Source organism: Chelonoidis abingdonii, chromosome 1 (assembly GCF_003597395.2).
Source record: "Chelonoidis abingdonii isolate Lonesome George chromosome 1, CheloAbing_2.0, whole genome shotgun sequence".
NCBI classification, from domain to species: Eukaryota; Metazoa; Chordata; order Testudines; family Testudinidae; genus Chelonoidis; species Chelonoidis abingdonii.
Genome location: NC_133769.1, coordinates 188,875,448 through 188,894,218, shown reverse-complemented (window position 1 = coordinate 188,894,218; position 18,771 = coordinate 188,875,448). Strand labels below are relative to the sequence as shown.

At 38.9% G+C, this 18,771-nt stretch overlaps 1 protein-coding gene across 2 annotated transcripts in view; it reads right to left on the bottom strand.

Annotated features, from left to right (window-relative positions):
• Nucleotides 1-743: 743 nt before the first annotated feature.
• The window catches only part of LOC116828569 (multidrug resistance-associated protein 1-like), a 54,108-nt gene continuing 36,080 nt past the window's right edge, over nucleotides 744-18,771 (bottom strand). The window contains exons 16-27 of one of the 2 annotated variants that reach the window (XM_075073189.1): nucleotides 16,286-16,358; nucleotides 15,659-15,719; nucleotides 14,259-14,478; nucleotides 13,527-13,681; nucleotides 10,801-10,956; nucleotides 9,475-9,674; nucleotides 7,906-8,032; nucleotides 5,853-5,954; nucleotides 4,821-4,964; nucleotides 3,632-3,790; nucleotides 2,652-2,818; nucleotides 744-1,541 (exon numbers count right to left, since the gene is read on the bottom strand). In XM_075073189.1, the coding sequence (XP_074929290.1) occupies nucleotides 1,343-1,541; nucleotides 2,652-2,818; nucleotides 3,632-3,790; nucleotides 4,821-4,964; nucleotides 5,853-5,954; nucleotides 7,906-8,032; nucleotides 9,475-9,674; nucleotides 10,801-10,956; nucleotides 13,527-13,681; nucleotides 14,259-14,478; nucleotides 15,659-15,719; nucleotides 16,286-16,358 (1,763 nt within the window). In that variant the 3' untranslated portion in view covers nucleotides 744-1,342. Of the gene's footprint in view, nucleotides 1,542-2,651; nucleotides 2,819-3,631; nucleotides 3,791-4,820; nucleotides 4,965-5,852; nucleotides 5,955-7,905; nucleotides 8,033-9,474; nucleotides 9,675-10,800; nucleotides 10,957-13,526; nucleotides 13,682-14,258; nucleotides 14,479-15,658; nucleotides 15,720-16,285; nucleotides 16,359-18,771 lie in introns of those variants that run through there. The other variant, XM_032786894.2, reaches the window with a different exon arrangement.

Below are 18,771 nucleotides of genomic sequence, written 5' to 3'. Positions count from 1 at the left end.
AGAATAGTTTGTACAAATATGCTTTAAAATGAATATTTCCCAGAGGGATTTTCCTTTAAGAATTCTGTCACAGTGTGACTTGAGAATGCTCAGCTAGGTAGACAAAAATAAGTACTAATCGTTGAACTTGACATTTATTTTAGCGTTTTCAAAGGCCATTTAAAAAAAGCAACTGAATATACCCTCAAGAATTTAAAAAACATTCATGTACAGACTCAAGTCAGCACTGAGCCCTCCCACGTTCATAAAATGACAATTCTTGAATTTTCACCAGCTCATTATTTATAACAGAGAATACTGGTTAAATCAGCATTATTCACAAAATAATTGAAATCATACAAACCGATTCAACCAAAACAAGTGCTGAAGGTTCTGGAGTGTTAAGTCGTGTGCCTAACAAGCATTTATATAGTCTGCAGGTCATTTACTAAAGCAAAAGTCACTGTATGCTATGAAAAGCAAGGCTTTACATTTTTTTGTTCTAGTGAAAAATGTATATAAAATATTTTAAAGAAGATTGAAGAGTGTGCAATACAGAACATAACAGTAGCAACCATCAGCTTTTATCCTACCACATGTAAGAAGTTTGTAGTGTTAAAACTACCCAATTCCCCGAAACTGGGTGATCATTTTATAATGACAAGGATACAATTAACCACACATCCCTGGAGCATTTCCTGCATTCAAGTTCAGAAAAAACAGCATTTTTGGGTTATTTGTATTTTGTGTTATTCCAGCCTCAGAAACCATTTTTGAAAAAACTCCTTGCTGAAGTAATAAATTATGGGGGGTATCAAATTCTATAATTCTTCCAGATCCCAGAACAAGCACTCTGAAATGCAGAAACAAAAGGGTGATGAGGAAAACTGAGCTATTTTTCTTCCAGCCCTACTTTTTAGCCCTAGTGAAGGTGTGGGTTAGAACTCATTCCTTTAATATGGGAAATCTCTTTGCAGTAGATAATTCAGACGTTCATGAAGTTATGAACTCCTGCACAAAAAGAGGTTTTAGAAAATGAAAATTTTGCCTCGTCACCTTAAGTTCTACAGTGCAATCAATTTACTCTGGTAAATTAAATGGACTTGCTAGTAACTTGTGTTTGCAACTGGGATAAAATGGAGTTAAAATTAATTCAGTAATAAGAACAGGAGAATCACTATAGCACAAATATCAGTCTGTTTACTGTCAATAACTACAGCTAATATAAATATATATGTATTCCATGGTACCATAGATTATATGGGGAGGAGTGGTGAAAGTATCAAGCCAGATCAGCTTTCATGCCTACCAACTTTGACAATGTCTAAATGAAACCGTGTGTTTTTTAAAACAATATTGAAACTTACCTTTCAGAATCCATGATAGTATGCAACCTGTGGGCTATAGTTAATACTGTGCAGTTGTGAAACTCCCTCCGGATGGTGGACTGCACTAGGTTATCGGTTTCCATGTCAACAGAGGCTGTGGCCTCATCTAAGATCAGAATTTTTGTCTTCCGTAGCAAAGCCCGGGCAAGACACACAAGCTGCCTCTGCCCAACACTGTTAAGCACATTTGAAAACGGTGTCATTTCAATAACTTTGCAAAAACATTGCTGTGTTCCCGCCCACAATAAATGCTAAATAATTCCTTGATGGGGTTATCTTTTTAGAGAGAAAGCAACAAGTAGAATAATTTGTTTAAACAGTTAGCAAAACCACATGCTTACAATCTATTTTAGAGGTATATCCCTGGTACCATTTTCCAGATGGATGCATATTTACATCCAGTTTCTACGTTAACTTAATACTCAGTATTATATTCACATCCTAGTTTGGACATGGGATACGTTTGAAAGAGAGTGATACACAGCAGATGATTATTAAATTATGTATTTTGCAGTGGTGGGCGTTGGTTCAGGATGAGAGTTTTAAAGACTCTCTTATGCTATCTTTGGAAGGGGCATGTCCCTTTCAGAAATTCCATTTTTTTCAGATGAATTCCAAACTATTAAATAACTTTCCATTTCTGCTCTGCTTTTTTAAATTCTGGATTGCCACTCTGCTGCTAAAAGCTTATCAAGCATTTATATACATTACTCAGATTTTAGCAGACTGCTATGGCCTAACTCTTACACACAGAAATTTTCTATCCCATAAAGTGTCACTGTCCCTGGCATATCATTGAAATAAAATGCACTGTAAAGAGAAACTGAACAGCTATCCTACTACACTAAACAAATAATAGAAGATATAATATAGCGTATACGATGGTGTTCTCTTGGTTATATTTTGTTCCCTTTCTTTTTTTCTTCTTACTTTTTATATTGTTACTTTTTTCTCTGATTTCAGTTATTCTGTCTATGGCAGTCCTTTCCCTGCCTTGGACTATTTGCTCATTTCTCAAACACCTATAATAGATTTTAAGGCCAGAAGAGACCATTAGATCATCTGGTCTGACCTCCTGTGTAACATGGCCATAAAATTTCACCCAGTTACTATTTAGCTAGGTGACCACAAATTGCTTTACAAAAGTAATTCTATTTAGAATGAGGGAGTCACTTTTGTGCTATGGAAAAATATTAGAATACTGTCATGTAGAATGTATTGAAGGAAAATCAAGTTAACATACCAGAAGAGCTCCTGAGCCAGTAGATACTAAAAATTTTATACCTGAGGTTTTCACCACCTTCTGATATCTCATGAAGGAGTTTCTTTGGGAGTGACTGGACAAAATTCTTTAAGTCACACAACTCCACTGCCTCCCACAGCTCCTGATCAGAATATTTTCCAAAGGGATCCAAGTTAGATTGGAGGGTCCCAGAGAATAAGACAGGGTCCTAAGAAATAATATAAAATGCCTAAGCAGTAGCATCCCAAAGCTTAAAAAACAAAACAATGTTTTTCAACAAACACTCACAGGAATGTTAATTTTAATTAAAGTATTCTAGAAATAATGCGTTTTAAAGAAAAACTGTAATATTTGAAATCCGAGTTAAAAGGCAAAACTAGCTATGCTCAAATTATTTAATACTACAAAGCCTAAAGGGGCGGGGGCAGAGTGTGGTCTAGCCTATGTCTTTAGTAAATGAAAATATATGTATTAAAAAAAGAAGAATGTGTACAGTTAGCAAAGAACATTGTTTGATTTTAAAAAAAATTCATTAGCTTTCTATAAATGTATCCGTAGTTACTGTGGGCCATTTTTTTTAAAGGTATTTAGGCACCTAAAGAGGCAGATAGGCAAAAACAGGTAAGTGCTATTGAAAATCCCAGGAGGTGTCTATCTGCATCTTTAGACACTTAAACCTTTTAAGAATCTGTGTTTGTGCTTTTAGATGACAGGGATTTAATATTAAATTGAAATCACCTACTCTAAGGCTACTTTTGATTTTGCACTATGCCCAAGTATTATTTGATTACATCCAAAGCTCTCTTTTCTTGGGGCATACCTATTAATGAGTAACTTTGGCATTTTCAATATTAGCCATAATACCAATAATAATATCCTGATTGATCTTTCCTCTGGTGAACTGGTACAAAATCGAGCCTTTCTTATAGTTACAGTTCCAGCGCGATTAGAATTTCTTCATAGATATGCAATAACTAATGTTTGAATGAAATGGAAGCGTCTATTCGGAAACAGATTTTACCTGTGGAATAATGTTAAGATTGCCACGTAGATCATGTAGTCCAATAGTTGATATATCAATTCCATCTATAATTATTTTTCCTCCAGCTCTTTCTATAATTCTAAACAAGCAATTCGTGAGTGTTGATTTACCAGCTCCTGTTCTTCCTACGATTCCAACCTGGAACAAGATATTAAATTTAAAAGAAAAACTAATTTAATAATGGAGAGTTTAGTAAACTAACGCCTTCAAATTTCTTTTTAGTGTCTTTAAACACTGTAGATAGATATCATGAATTAGAAAAGAACACTGCCCCTTTGTCGATAGCCCAGTGGTTTAGGCCCCACTTCTGATCTTCCTTAACACTCTCATACTTTTGGTTGGGAATCATCATCAGGATCCTGACTGTCCACTTTTCTGTGGGGGTAGGAGGGAAATCCCAAAGAAGTGTTTTGTGGTACCCACTCAAAAGCTAACATTCCTGTCTGCTGGCACTGCAGCAGCACAGAAGTCTAGGGCCAGATTGTGATCCCCTTGCTCACACTACTGAGCTCACATGAGTAGCTCCTTTGGCCCATCACTTTGTTCAAACTGTTTCTGGAACTAGACTAACCTAACTATGGCTGGTGTCCAAACACGAAATAAAAGGATCTGTGTTAATGCTGCCCTCATTAGAAACATAATCATTTACCATACATGAAAGACAAACAAGAAAAATGTCTGGGAAACGGAGAGCAAAAGATTATTAAAAGTCATCTTACAAAAAATATTGGTTGCATAAGTTTACTGTGAGACACTCAACATTTGACAGGATTGGTTTCTAATTGGCATTACTAATCAAGCTATAGTATAACTTGAAACTAAAGTCTGTCATTTAAAAACCTTGGTCCAGATCTTCAGCTTCTGTAAATGAGTGGAGTCCCATTCAAATCAGTTGAGCAACATCAATTTACACCACGTGATCATCTATCCCCATGGATCTAATGTTGCCATTAATAAAAATTAGATAAAAATATACCTTTCCCATGGGCTGTGCAACCATTTAGAAAATAGTTTCATCAATTCTAATAGCTTATTATTTACGTACCTAGTAAGAATTATCCTAATCTGGACTCCTTCAGTTGTGCTTTTATACATAAAATCTATTTAATATAGAAAATTAAGGGGCCAATTAAACGATTTTTGATTATTTTCGTATTATGTACAATACCTTCTCTTTACTATGCGTTTGGAAGGAGACATCCTGTAAGGCCAAATCAAGATCTGTTCTATACCGAGCTTGGTAATTAATGAACTCTATTATCCCTTTATTGGGCCATCCCATCGGGGGCCTTTTAGACATTATCCAGGGGGCCTGAAATTAAATTAACATTGTTTTAGTGCACTGTTTTACATTTTTACATGCCACTTAGAATACTTTATGCAAGACATTTATAGTTTTAAAAATACAAGTAAACACGTGATGATGACTCAGACTCAATCCAATGTGCTGAGAAGTCAGACTTCTTGGACACCACAATTTTTTATTAAAAATACTTCACTACATGCAGAGGCAGCCTAGTAGCAAAGGTTTTGATGATGGCAAATATCTCAAGCTCTGTAGTGAGTGGAACATACCCTGTATCGTTGCACTTCTCTATATATTTCTGACTTGCAATCAAGGGCTGTGATTGCAACTCACGCAGACATACTCAACAAGCTGGATTAGCAGTGAAGCTGTGACAGCATGGCTTCTTCATGGGCTGTACATACCCTCCAGGGTAATTACTCTGGCAGCTAGCCTGCACTGAAGTGACTTCACTGCTCCAGTAGCCAAGCTAGCTAGCTAAACTGTCTCAGGTTCATCTACATGAGCTGTCATTACACTCCATGATTGTAGTATAGATATACCCACAGACAAATTCAGATAGTAGTTCATGATGAGACTTTGAGATTTAAGATTTATTTGATATATTTGTTTATTTCTACCTACCATAGCTACCACAAAGTCTGATGTCAAGAAACTTACTGGTCAACATTAAAAATACAAAACTGTTCTGACCATTAGTGTAAAGAGAAAGTCAAATACATTCACAAACTAATGTATCACACTTTGAGAATGTATGTATATTATTAATTATAAGATGCCACTTGTATTAGTCATTCAATTTCTTTTCTTTTTATCCATTAGTCACTGGCTTATACACATATATGAAATAGTATCCAAATACTCAGTTTATATTCAGTCTTCTAAAATGCTCACCTCTTTGTCCATTTTTTCATATTCACAGACTCTTTCAATGGAAACTCCATTAGTTTCAATTTCACATGCTTTACGCACCCAAAAATTCAAACTTTGCGTTATCTGAAAAAAAAAAAAAAAAGATATATTCATGAGATGATCTAGGTTTATCTGGTCCTGCCACAGCATAGTGGGCTGGACTTAATGACTTCTTGAGGCCCCCCCTTAACCCTACATTTCTATGATTCACTCCACAGAATGTGTTAAAATTGCTTGGCCTTCGTAAACAGCATAATATATTTTAGAAATGTATTATGGATAGCAAGAAACAGCATCAAAACACAAAGTCAGCTCTTTAGATAGTTCCAGAAGATGCAGAGCGCAAGTCAGGAGTTGGTATGCAAAGCTGGCTTTAAGCTTCCACTTTCACTGCATTGATCCCAATGCTACTCTGAGCACTTCTTCCACCATTTGCTGTGTTAGAAAAACTAGCTCAGGATCAGTGTAGGGCACAGGGCACCCTGGCTATCACCTTTTTCCCCAGTAACCAAGCTCCCTTCTGTGTTACACTGGCAGAAAGAGGAAGTGTCGGTTTATGAGCCTGTGTTGTACGTGTACTGTTGCAGTATTCCCTTTGCCCTGAGCCATTTACACAAGTGGGAAAAGCAGCTGCAGTGCACCTGGGGATCAGGTCCGTAGTGTCTGCCAAACTATTTCTATCCTCAAACACCGAGAAGCTATTTTTGCAAGTACTAGTGCTACCCAGACCAATATCTGCAAGTTAATGCAGTGGACACTAATTTTATATGTGAATTCTCACAGTTGCCATGTGATGGCTGTGAAATGACATGCTCAGGTACAGCAGTACAAAATTGGTCTATTTTAAACTGTTCTAAGACATTGTACATTATATATTAGAACTAAAAATTAAACTTTAACAAAACTGGTCGGTGACAAAATGGGTCAATAAACTAGCCATCCAAGGTTAAAATTTTGTCCTGAGGTAGGAATATTTAAAGATGAATCTAAAGGCATCTGAACAAAAAATAATCAACTGTACTGAGATCCCATATTTAACCAAATGTGTATAAGATTAAAAGGCCAATAAAAAATCTAGTTTGTAATATATCTGTCTGAAAAGACCTGAGTTCACAACTGTGATCGTCTGATTAAGATGTCTGTGTTTCGGTATTAAGGCATACAAGAAATGAAATATCCTTTCTTGTGTTGATGCAGTCTGTTGCAGGGAAATCACAGAACACTGAATTCAGGTCTTAACAGGTATAAAGTCTTGCAGTAGCCAGTATTATCTTCACGGGTATAGTGATATAGATGTTCATGTCACTTTACCCCAAAGAGCATACATTCTAATTTTAGATAACAAGATGAGTGAGAGAGAAAGTACTCAGGGGGGTAGGACCAAACTATCAAGATATTGTGGACACGTGGGTTTTTACAACTCTTTAAATCATTAGTTTTTTTGTCTATGTAGTCACTAATCAACACAGTTCTAGCCTTCTTATTACAAAGGACACGCATGCCAAATGTGGTCTCAGCTATGCTACTTTTTTTTTAAATAACATAGGGCCATTGGAAATGTTTCCATTAAATACTTCAATACCAATACAAAACTCATTTTTAAACTAACCTCCTCCTTGCAATGATAGAAACCTAAATATTGCAGCTAGTGCACCAGAACTAGAAAGCACATATCTGAAAACATGACTGCAATTGACTAGACTACTTTCCTTCTCCAAGCTAGCAAAATACCAAAAGTAAGCCACTCAGTGTAGTAGGTTTGAGATTTTAAATTCTGTTTCAATATTCCACTATTTTGTTGCTGCTTTTAAACCTATGAATATATGAATTGTTAATAATACATAAACTTCCATAATTAGTGTAAATTCAAAGAAAGACACATAGTAGTGAGAGTACATTCTGCTCAGTTACATCCATGAGATTAAAAGTTGCACAGGTGTAACTGTGCAGCATTTGGCCTACTAAATTTTACCCCAGTCAATCTTGCCTTCCATAGGAAATATTGTAGAAGCATCAAAACTACACCATCACTTACATTCAGTGCATATGATATGGATAAACCCACTGTAGAGGAATTCACTGTATTTCCAGCCAGCACTGCAAACAAGGCAGCAAAGAAAACCATCAGGTTTCCTAGAAACTCAAGCCTGACAGCCAACCACCTGTAGTCAATGTAACCAGAAAAAAATGGACTTATCTACAGAATTTTTATTAAGGAACATTGATAAATCAACAATTAGCTTTTACAGCACTTTTCATCAATGTGCTTTACGAAGAAGGTAAGTATCATTATCTCCATTTTACAGATGGGGAAACTGAGGCACGGAGTGGGTAAGTGACTTGCCCAAGATTACCCAGCAGGCCAGTGGCAGAGCTGGAACAGTCCAGTGCTCTGTCAGCTAGGCCAGACTTCTTCCCAGTCCATATAAATAGACACCAACTCCAAAAATAGGACTGAATCTATCTTTGAGTTCTATAAAACTTATTAATCTCCTAATCCCCTCAGAATAAATCTTTCCCTCCTGCAACTGCACACAAATTTTATGTTGGAACAGAATAAAATTCTAGCCCCCCTGAAGTCAAAACTCCCATTAACTTCAATGGGGCCAGGATTTTATTCTTATTGTTTCAATGATGATATGCGAAAAGCTATGGGCTGGTCTACACTATGGGGGAAAATCGATCTTAGATACGCAACTTCAGCTATGTGAATAACATAGCTGAAGTCGAAGTATCTAAGATCGAATTACTCACCATCCTCACGGCGCGGGATCAATGTCCGCGGCTCCCCGTCGATTCCGCAACTCCATTCGGGTTGGTGGAGTTCCGGAATCGATATAAGCGCATTCGGGGATTGATATATCGCGTCTAGATGAGACGCGATATATCAATCCCCGAGCAATCGATTGCTACCCGCCGATACAGCAGGTAGTGAAGACGTAGCCTATGACACTTTCTTTACTAAAATTCTACACCTTAAAAAACACACCTCACGTTAACATCTGGAATTGAACAGATGGAGGATCTAACCCCATTTTCCTGCTAAAGTATGAACCCTCATCACTTCATCAACCCATATGACTTACACTTTCATCATTCTGAAGAACATATTAACAAATACAGCAGATATACTTGAAGCAACAGGAGATTCTTTTTTCTAAAAATTCAGCTTTTAACGAATTATCTTTTTAAAATGAGAAACACTGAAGTGCTCATGAAATATGCACCTTCCAATTGTATCTCTTTATAAAATCATGTAGGGAAAAATTAGTCAGTTTATAATTCTCCCCTTCCAGCAGCTGTTAGTAGACTTCATTGTTGTAGAATATTCTCATCTCAGAGCAAGCATATCTATCTCCTATAAATTAACTGGATTCCTGCACACAGAGGATGACATACCCCATTGCCTAGATACAAACCATGAAGCCAGTACTACTAAGAGTGCTGAACAAGTTACAGTACTTACACACATTGTAGGATTATTTTAATCTCTTAACGAGCCTGCTCCCATCAAAGCTTATTATTTTAGCCACTGATTTCAACAGGAGCAGGATTTGATCCACTCTGCACAACTTCTGTAAATTGTAGGTTATTAATACAGTACCTGTTTGCAATAACATTGTTGTAGAAGCAAACCAAGTTCTCATTCACCACATCTTTGTTTTGTCTAATGAATCTTTCTTGGTGTCCAAATGCTCGGATTGTAGACAGTCCTAAGAGAGTTTCACTGAAGTGGGAGATCACAGGAGAGTGTGATGCTCCAGCTAATCGTCGGATTTGTCGTGAACTAGCTATGTAGTATCGCTAAGGAAACAACAGATACAAAAGAGGCAGATTCTAAGTTACTATAAGGGCTGGAAAATGATTAGAAAACAAGTTTCACACACCTTTGAAACTTCAAGTACAACTTGTGGCTTATTTGCATATGATAAAAAAAAGTCAAACAATTTTAGCACAGAACTTTTCAAAAAATTATCTTAATTCGGGGGGTGGACAATGTCTGTGTCTTAATGTAATAACCAGGCATGTAAACTACTAGGAGGGCTAGCAGTAAGAGGAGTATCATTTCCAAAATTGCCATCACTCCTGTTGTAACATATACCCACTAAGGGGATGAACTAAACTTTATATTGGAATTTCCTGACTTATATTCAAATGAGGATCCAACTTAATTTTCATCAGTATAATTATGTATATTCTCAAATCTTGATCAAAGGTTGATAGCCTCTCTGCTCTCTCATTTATATCTGTTAGCATAGCTTACGTTATGAACACGTCTGACATCAACACAGCCTGGAGCGGAGATAGGGAAGCCAATGTTTCAAAGGACAGTTTTTCTGACACATTAAAGTGACAGTTGAAATTTAGTTATGGGATTTCTCTAAGTTCCTGTTCCTGTATGCTATAAGTCATAACTGTGCTATGTATTTTCTTGAAGCAAGCGAGGCCCTACAAATATCTGCATGTGTTGTTCCAGGGTAGCACACACCCTACTTCAGTTTTTGCTTTGACTCTCTGTTTTCCCGTATCACATGCCCATTTTTTGTCACACAATTTTACTGGTTTTCTTACAATATAATATCTTGTAAGAGGAAAAAAACATTGGCAGGAAAGAATGGAAGTCACGGACAAAGACAGACATTACTGTAGGAAACATTCAAAATGTATTTTACTACTCTTGTGAGAAGCCTGAGGATCTTTTTAGGAGTCAGCTTTAAAAAGTGTGTGTTGGGGCTAGGGGGTGGAGAGTTGGTGTGGCAGAATACTAAACTATAAGTTTCTTAGGTTTCTACTTTGGCTTTTCAGGCAAGATTTACAATTTACACCCAACTGTTTTAGACAATGCTTAATAATGATTTTGTTTCAGTCTCTCTCTCACACAATACACGAAAAATACATATCTCTTGTTGTAAAAGTTTAAGCAACTTACTTGGATAATAAAATACAGGTATCCAAGGAGAATAACTACCAGTATGAAGAGAGGTGAAACAGACATGATTACTAGAATGGTTCCAATAACATCTAGTGTACAGTTTAACCAGGTCCGTAAGTAGTAATGGAAGCGCAGATCAACGATAAACATGTCCTGTGACATTACACAAAAAAATTAGTTTTAATGTCTCCTTACTAAAACTGTAGGCATTTCTCACGAAACTGTCCTTAGACTCTGAACTCAACCAACCAAAATCCTTTATTGCAGCAAAAATTGTTGGGGGAAAAGTTTTGATGACATACTGATATACAATGGATTAATTTAACATATTGTAGTCTGTCTAACACTACAAATAGATATAATTACTCACATTTCCCATCTGAACTTTGCTCAGTAGACATTAGAAGCTTGTTGCTAAAATATCAGACTGTTCAATAGTTGGTGAGCATGCTCTGTAGCTTAATGTGCCAAACTGAACTGCCACAGACAAATTCATAGTGGTAGCTATTGCTGCTTTCCCCTCTCAAAATACAATTAGGCAAGAGAAGGCATATGAGACTGGGAATCAGAGACCATGAATTCAACTTTCAACTTTTCTACTCACTCCTGTTATTTCTGTTCCTTTTATAATCTGTATTATTAATCAAGGCCTCATAACCCACTGAGGTTATAAAAGCTGGGAACAAAACCCTGATTCCCATAACGCAGATCCAAGTCTCATTTACTTAGCCACACTGCCTGTCAGAAAGAAGGTACCAAATCTAAGTAAGCAGTTATGATATCTGTTTGTGCAATATGCATCCTTCACATATATACATTCTCCAGTCAACAGAAGATAGCAGCCTACCAGCAATTGCACATTATTCTTTAGCTTAAGTAGCAGACATCTATGGGCACTGCTGAAGCTTGTGGGTTCAAACTGTACTTATGAGAGGAACGGGGAACATTACAGTTATACGAAATAGAATTCTTTTGTTTTTTAAAAAAATATAAGATGTTACATACAAAAAATAAAAATTACAAATGTTAAGGTTGAAAAGTCATGCACTCAAAAGTTAGGAAAAGTCATTCCCTGAGCACTGTCCATTCTGTGCATTGAAAGAAGTATTGGGCCGGGGCTAGATGGGATCCTAACTTTGAGAGTTTGAATTTCGCACCTTAGTTTGTCTGTAATTTTTTATATCAAGTAGCAATGCATTAGCAAGATATAAAAATTATAAACTTTTAAAATCAGTAGGACATTTCATTCCATATTCTTTATGAAAATATACTTATGATATGAATATGACATAACTGAGATATACTTTATGCAAGATAGCACATGTAAGATATCATTGGAAAGGTTATGATTTACTGAATGTGATTATCTAATTTGTATGCTTGTATCATTTCTGTATCTGGCATTAGGAATATTAACTATGTATCTGTATTTCGAATGTATTGCTTTGGGTGTCACCGCCAACCAGCCTTCAGGTTCAACAATGGAAAAGCCAGACAGGGTTAATGGGCCATTAGCAGAGACAATGGACTGTGAAAGAGCTTAGTCTTCCTGTGGACGCTCCAGACAGCCTAAGAGTAATGGCTGACACAGCCTTGCAGAGACATAGGTCTGAGTCACCTGGTACTGGAACCACCCCTTGTAATACCAGTGTTCTACTGGGAGACAAAGGGTTCCCGGTATACACAAGACTACAAGAGCTATATAAGGCAAGGGAGTGACATCATCATGTTTTTTCCACTGCCTCTCCACCCAAAGAGACACTGAAAAACGCCTGGAAGCAAGAACTGAATTGCGGGGAGAAGGGTTGAGCCCAGGCTGGAAGGGTGCTAGCTTGTGAGTAATAATACCTAAGGTCTCAAGCTACAGACCAGTGTAGCTGCCTTTCAAGACTTTCTCTAATCTGCCTGCAACAATATCTAGGGTGAGAAGTTACTATCTGTAAGCAATTTCGTTAGTGAAACAAGCTTAGTTTGCATGTTTTGCTTTGTTTACTTAGGAATCTGCTTTGTTCTGTCTGTTATCTCTTATATTCACTTAAAATCCACCTTCTGTAGTTAATACATTTATTTCTCATTTATAAAATAACCCAGTTTATGCAAATCATAATAAATGGGGATAAGAGGCTGTGCATACCTTTCTCCACATTGACGGAAGTGGCGGATTTCAAAATATACCTTTGGGTCTGCACTCCAAGGGAAGTAGAGACCTGAGTGCTGGGGCAAGTCCCTTAAGCGGAGCCTTCCCAGAACTGATCTCAGTGTCTGTTTCATTCTGCAGTTGGGTGTGGCCCCACCTTTGTGTGTGCTGGAGGAGACTTAATAGCCTGGCTCAGCAAGACAGGTAAAAGGGGTGCCCAAGCTGGCATAACAGGTGGGATCAGTGGTATCTCGGCTCATCAAATGGCATCCTAAGTGGGGCAACCTATCACAACCAGACTGAGCTCAACTCAGCTTACCACTTCTAGCTTGCAGGACTGTGCTCTGAGGAAATCACGCCCAGTGATCATGGACAAAAACAATATTAAAGGGCCTTCAGTGGATAAAAGGTACTGATGACTTTTGCAGGAAAGTATTCTGTGGCACTTGTGTAGGCTTCTTTTTATACGGAAACTGATGTCTATTATCTAGTATTATTCTTTGATTTTTAAAAGCATTACATGGCATTAAAGTTGTAGTTCTTTACTGTACATTTTCTAAAAAATGTGGACATGTTTTTCCTTTACCTTTGTGAACCTATTGATGATCTGACCTACTGGATTAGTTTCAAAGTACTGGAGGGGAAGGTGCAGCACGTTGGCTAACATGTGATTATGCAATGTCCGAGAAGCACAGAGGGATCCCCGAGTAACCACATATGCACCACAGCAGACCAGAAGACCTTAAGAATGCATGAATACATAAATAAATAAAACAATGTCATGTGGGGTTTTTTTTGTCCAAAGTCATTGCACTTCAGCCTGACAGGCCCACTAAAAAGTTTTGTTTTACATAAGGATCTGTTCACATCTTATCCCTTCATAAGTCTTCACAAGGCTATTCTACCATTAGCAGGTGCGTGTGGGATTCCTGTTAACACTAGCCGTGACATGGACACTGACATCTAACCCCAAAAAATAGTAACACCTCATTAGCTAAAATGTGCACTTGTTCATACAACAACATTGACTTGGTTCCAAGGACAGCCATATTACAAATTAGTTAAATCTTCCTTTTCAATCTTCCTTCACTTTACAGCTCCCTAGCTTGATCCTTTCTCCCTACCATTCCCCTACTCCAATGTGAAGTGATTCTAGTTTGCTGCTATACACACATCTGATTACAGAACGACGAATACAGTTTGTCTTTGTATTACACATCTGCAGTCTCCATTACAGATTTAACAGGATGTAAAAGAACCCCAGGCAACTAAGCTTTGTAAATACAGAGAAAATAAAGTCTTGTATGCTTAGCCTTACCTTGTATGAATCCCAAAAACCCATAGAAACCAAGTTTATTGTTTCTTAAGTGTTTCCACTCTGTGTAATCCTTATTTTTTTCTTCTTCTGCTGACCAGGTGCTAAGCCACAGATTTTGTCCTACAGCTATTGCATTTTGTCCTAAATAAGCTGCTAGGGTTAGCCATACCCATAGCCAGCCAAATGCTTGCAGGTATTTCAAAATAACTGACATTGTCATCTAAATACAAGAAAAGCACAGGAGTTACTAAAAATGTCACTATGAAAGGCAAATTACAGTGAATGAACTGAATCTATTTCTTTCTTCAGACATTTATATAAATATGAAATCCAATAATTTAATCACATGCGGTCATATTTCGGGTCTTCAAAAATCTATTTCTCCCAGAAATAATTTCCCCCTTATAATAAAATTTGTCAGCTGTACAGGGAGGGATACCTTTAATATATGCTACAGAGACCATTAAAAACAAAATTAAGGTTGCAAAATCAAGCCTAAAAATGTTAGGAAATGCCAGAATTAAGGTTGCCTAAGTACCCACAACTTGCCCCCTTTCTGTGAATGCATTATAGTACAATAATTTATTACATGATCATACACTACTCTTTTCAATAGGAGCCCAGTCTCATTTAGGCATACAAGATCAATGGTGCTCACTTAACAAGCAATTATTCATTTGTTTTCGCCTCACTAAATAATGTGTGCTGTTGACCTTATTTACTTCAAACCCTACTCTGAATACAGAATTATGAATTTTTCTCATGGTCTTTCCTATGATGCTTGACGCTACAGAAACATTTATTGATTAATGTTGATGATACTGAGGGCATCATCCACATTTTACAGATTGAAAACTGAGGCACAGTAAGATTCAGCTCAAAAGTATCCAATAATTTTCTGAGCCCAATTTGAGACATCTCAGATCTGATTTTCCCGACTACTTAACAAGATTTTCAGAGGCTTATAACTTGACCAAATACAGGCAGATTTTCACAGTGATTGCAAAAAGTAAATCCCTGACACAAAGACCACCCTCTTGTCAAATTTCAAGCCTCTGCTCCAAAACATGGAGGCATTAGAACTTTTCAAAGAAAGGGTCACCAGAATTATTTTTAAAATGGGCAAAACATGTTTTTCTCTAGCCCTGATCTCAAAAACAGCTGAACTATTTGGCTGATTTTTCCCAAAACATTCACCTTGAGGCAGATGCCTAGTACAGAAAATTTCAGCCCCACTGAAATTTCAGCTGTTTGGCAACGCTACCAATAACTGAAAACTGGGTCTTATAATGGGCAATGTCAGGAAATCTTAATAGGCGGTGCTACCAGCCCTGCCTATAATTACTTTAATAGATTACAAGTATATAGAAAACTACAAAGGTAATTTATCCAATGCTTACGCTGCCAGTAGCAACATTCTCTTTCTTCATTGAGAATGCTTTGGTTTGTTCAAAGGAAGAACTGCAAATAACAATGTTAAATGTAATTTAATCATAAACATGAAGTGAAACATCAAGAAAAACACATACACTGAATCAATCTTGAACAAAAAACAGGTCTGTGAATTCCTCTTCCTTGAAAATGCCACAGTGTATTTCCAAGCCCTTCCTTTTTACCATTAAAATGTTAGCATAGCCAGACACAATAACCATGACTAATGCAGTGTCCTAAGTGCACACAGCACTTTACAAACTTGCAAATAGATGTCCGCCCCTAGGAATTTACTCAGCTATCAGACAGAACATAGAAGCAGTCTGATGTACATGAAAAAGCAAAACAAACCAATGCTAGGGAGCAGCATGAGTGCAAAGGACATTAGAACAAACAAAGCCATATTCTTATGTTGCTTATGAACAGATGGAGTGGAGATGATGCAAGCAGCCCCTCCTCTAGCCCAGATTTGCACCCAAATCTTGCAGTGTGTGTGCACTCACTAAGTGCAGGAGGCTGAAGTAGTTCTCGTTATCACTTCAATTACCCTCCCCAAATCAGAGAGTGGCCATGTACTGTTTACTTTCAGCACCTACCTGTCTTTATGCCTCAGGAGCTCTTTTTGAGGCAGAGTATTGCCTTTTTGACTCTCTTTCTTCAAAGAAGACACTAGAGTGAAAAAATGGAAAATACTTTTTTTGAGTCTTTATAGTTTGTTCAGACAGCTACAATAATTAAGAAGCGAGAAATAAAAAAGGAGAGAATGCAGATGAGGTCGAAGTGGGGCTGCTCTATAACTATATATGAATACTGTATATTGACCTGGTTATTTGGATGTTTAAAGCCCTTTTGGGGGGCTACCTAGTGTAAGAAATGCCTGTGTTTAGACTCCTGCAATAGTTTTGCAGAAAAGATGGAAGGCCAAATTCTCTGCTGCTCTAACTCTAGTGAAGTGAAAGGAGTTATGCTAGCAAAGAACTTGGCCCAGAGATTCCAAGAAAATACATTCTCACTTGATGAAAAATTATAATTCCTGCCCTCCACCCTACCAGCTCCCTTAAATATTAAGATGAGCCTACATATCAAAATATTTTCACGTCATAGTCAAAGATGTTAGGCAGAGTGTTTTGTTGCTTCCCATGTTATGCTAATACACCTCTGCCCCGATATAACATGACCCCAAATGAGGCAGGTTTGCACACAAGGCGGTAGAGCTCTGACAGGCTGCTCTGAGTAGCGTGTTAAGGGTGCTGGGCCAGGCCGGGGCCGAGGAGTTCGATAAGGGGCAGAGGGTCTCAAGGGCGGTCAGGGGCTGCCCCCCACCAAGGTGTGGGGGGCAAGAGCAGTGGGAAAGCACTTTTGGGGGCCCCACAATCCCAGAGTGGCCCGAGGGATTAGCAGGGGGGCTGGGAGCAGCCCGCTCTGCTTCCCTCACCCTGGCCCCAGCCATGTCACTTGGGGGAGGGGATTTGGGGGAAGGGATCCCCCCTGCACTCACCGGCGGCGGGAAGCGAAGCAGCCTGGCCCCAGCCTGCTCCTCTCTGTCAGCTCCCAGCCGCAGCGCTCCGCTTCCTGCCACAGGTGAGTATTGGGGGCATCCTTTCCCCAACCTCCCCGTGCTCACCTGCAGCAGGAAACGGAGCCCTGTGGCTGGGAGGTGGCAGAGTGGAGCAGGCTGGGGCCGCGTCTGTCATAAATAGATAGCTACGGATTAATGTTTCTTTCACTTGTAAAGGGTTAACAAATGGAACCAAACACCTGACCAGAGGACCAATCAGGAAACTGGATTTTTTCAAAACTCAGGGAGGGAATGTTGGGTCTGTGTTTTTTGTCCGTCTCTCAGCTATGAGAGGCTTCTTTCTATCTTCAAGCTTCTAATCTTCAGTTTCAAAGTTGTGAGTACAAAGGTAGCAAAACAATAGGCTTTTATATGTTTTGTTTTGTATTTACATGTGTGTAGTTTGCTGGAATGTTTAAATTGTATCTCTTTTTGAATAAGGCTGTTTATTCATATTTTTCTTTTAAGTAATAGCCCTGTGTATTGTCAACTTAATGCAGAGATCACATGTTCATGTGTTTTTTCTTTCTTTTTTATATAAAGCTTTCTTTTTAAGACTTGTTTGAGTTTTTCTCTCTGGGTAGGCTAAGGAACGAAGGGGAGGGGAATTCTCTTTGTGTTAGATCTACGGAGGGTAAAGCTCTGCAGCACCAGGGAATTTGTGGGAGGGGGAAGAGAGATAGAATCATTTCTGTTTCCTTGTATTTGGGGTTTGTCTCTTTGTGGAATAGAGGAGACATGCTTCTTGGTATTGTGATGTAAAGAGATTGCATCAGAACTCTCAGGTTAGCCCAGAGAGGAAAGTCTGGGTGGGAGAGAGAGGGGGAAGGGAAGTGGGTTATTTCCCTTTGTTGTGAGACTCAGAGTCTCTGAGTCTTGGGGTCCCTCCAGGGAAGGTTTTGGGGAGACCAGAGGGAGCCAAAACCCTGGAATTTTTGGATGGTGGCAGCGAGATCAAATCTGAGCTGGTAATTAAGCTTAGAGGGGTTCATGCTAGCTTCTCAGGTTATGAACGCTAAGGTTCAAATTGGAGTAGGAAAGCTACGACAGCGTCACTCTGCTTCCCGCCGCTGGTGAGTGCGGGGGGTGTCCTTTCCCCAGCCTCTCCACACTCACAGGCAGCGGGAAGCGGAGCAGCCCAGCCTCAGCCAGCTCCACTCCGCCAGATCCCAGCTGTGGCGCTCCACTTCGCACCGGGCAGGTGAGTGCAGGACCTTTCCCCAGCCACCCCCCAGCAACATGGCTGGGGCTGGAGCAAGGAAAGCAGAGCAGACTGGGGCTATGTTGCTCCACTTCCCGCCGCAGGTGAGTGCAGGGGGCATCCTTTTCCCAACCTCCCCACACTCACTGGCAGCAGGAAGCGGAGCGCCGCAGCTAGGAGATAGCAGAGTGGAATGAGCTGGGGCCAGGCTGCTCCGCTTCCCGCCGCTGTCAGCGAGTGCCTGTCAGGGGGAAGTGGATAGGGGTCGGAGCAGTCAGGGGACAAGGGGGTTCGGTGACGTACTGGGGGTGATTAGGGATGGG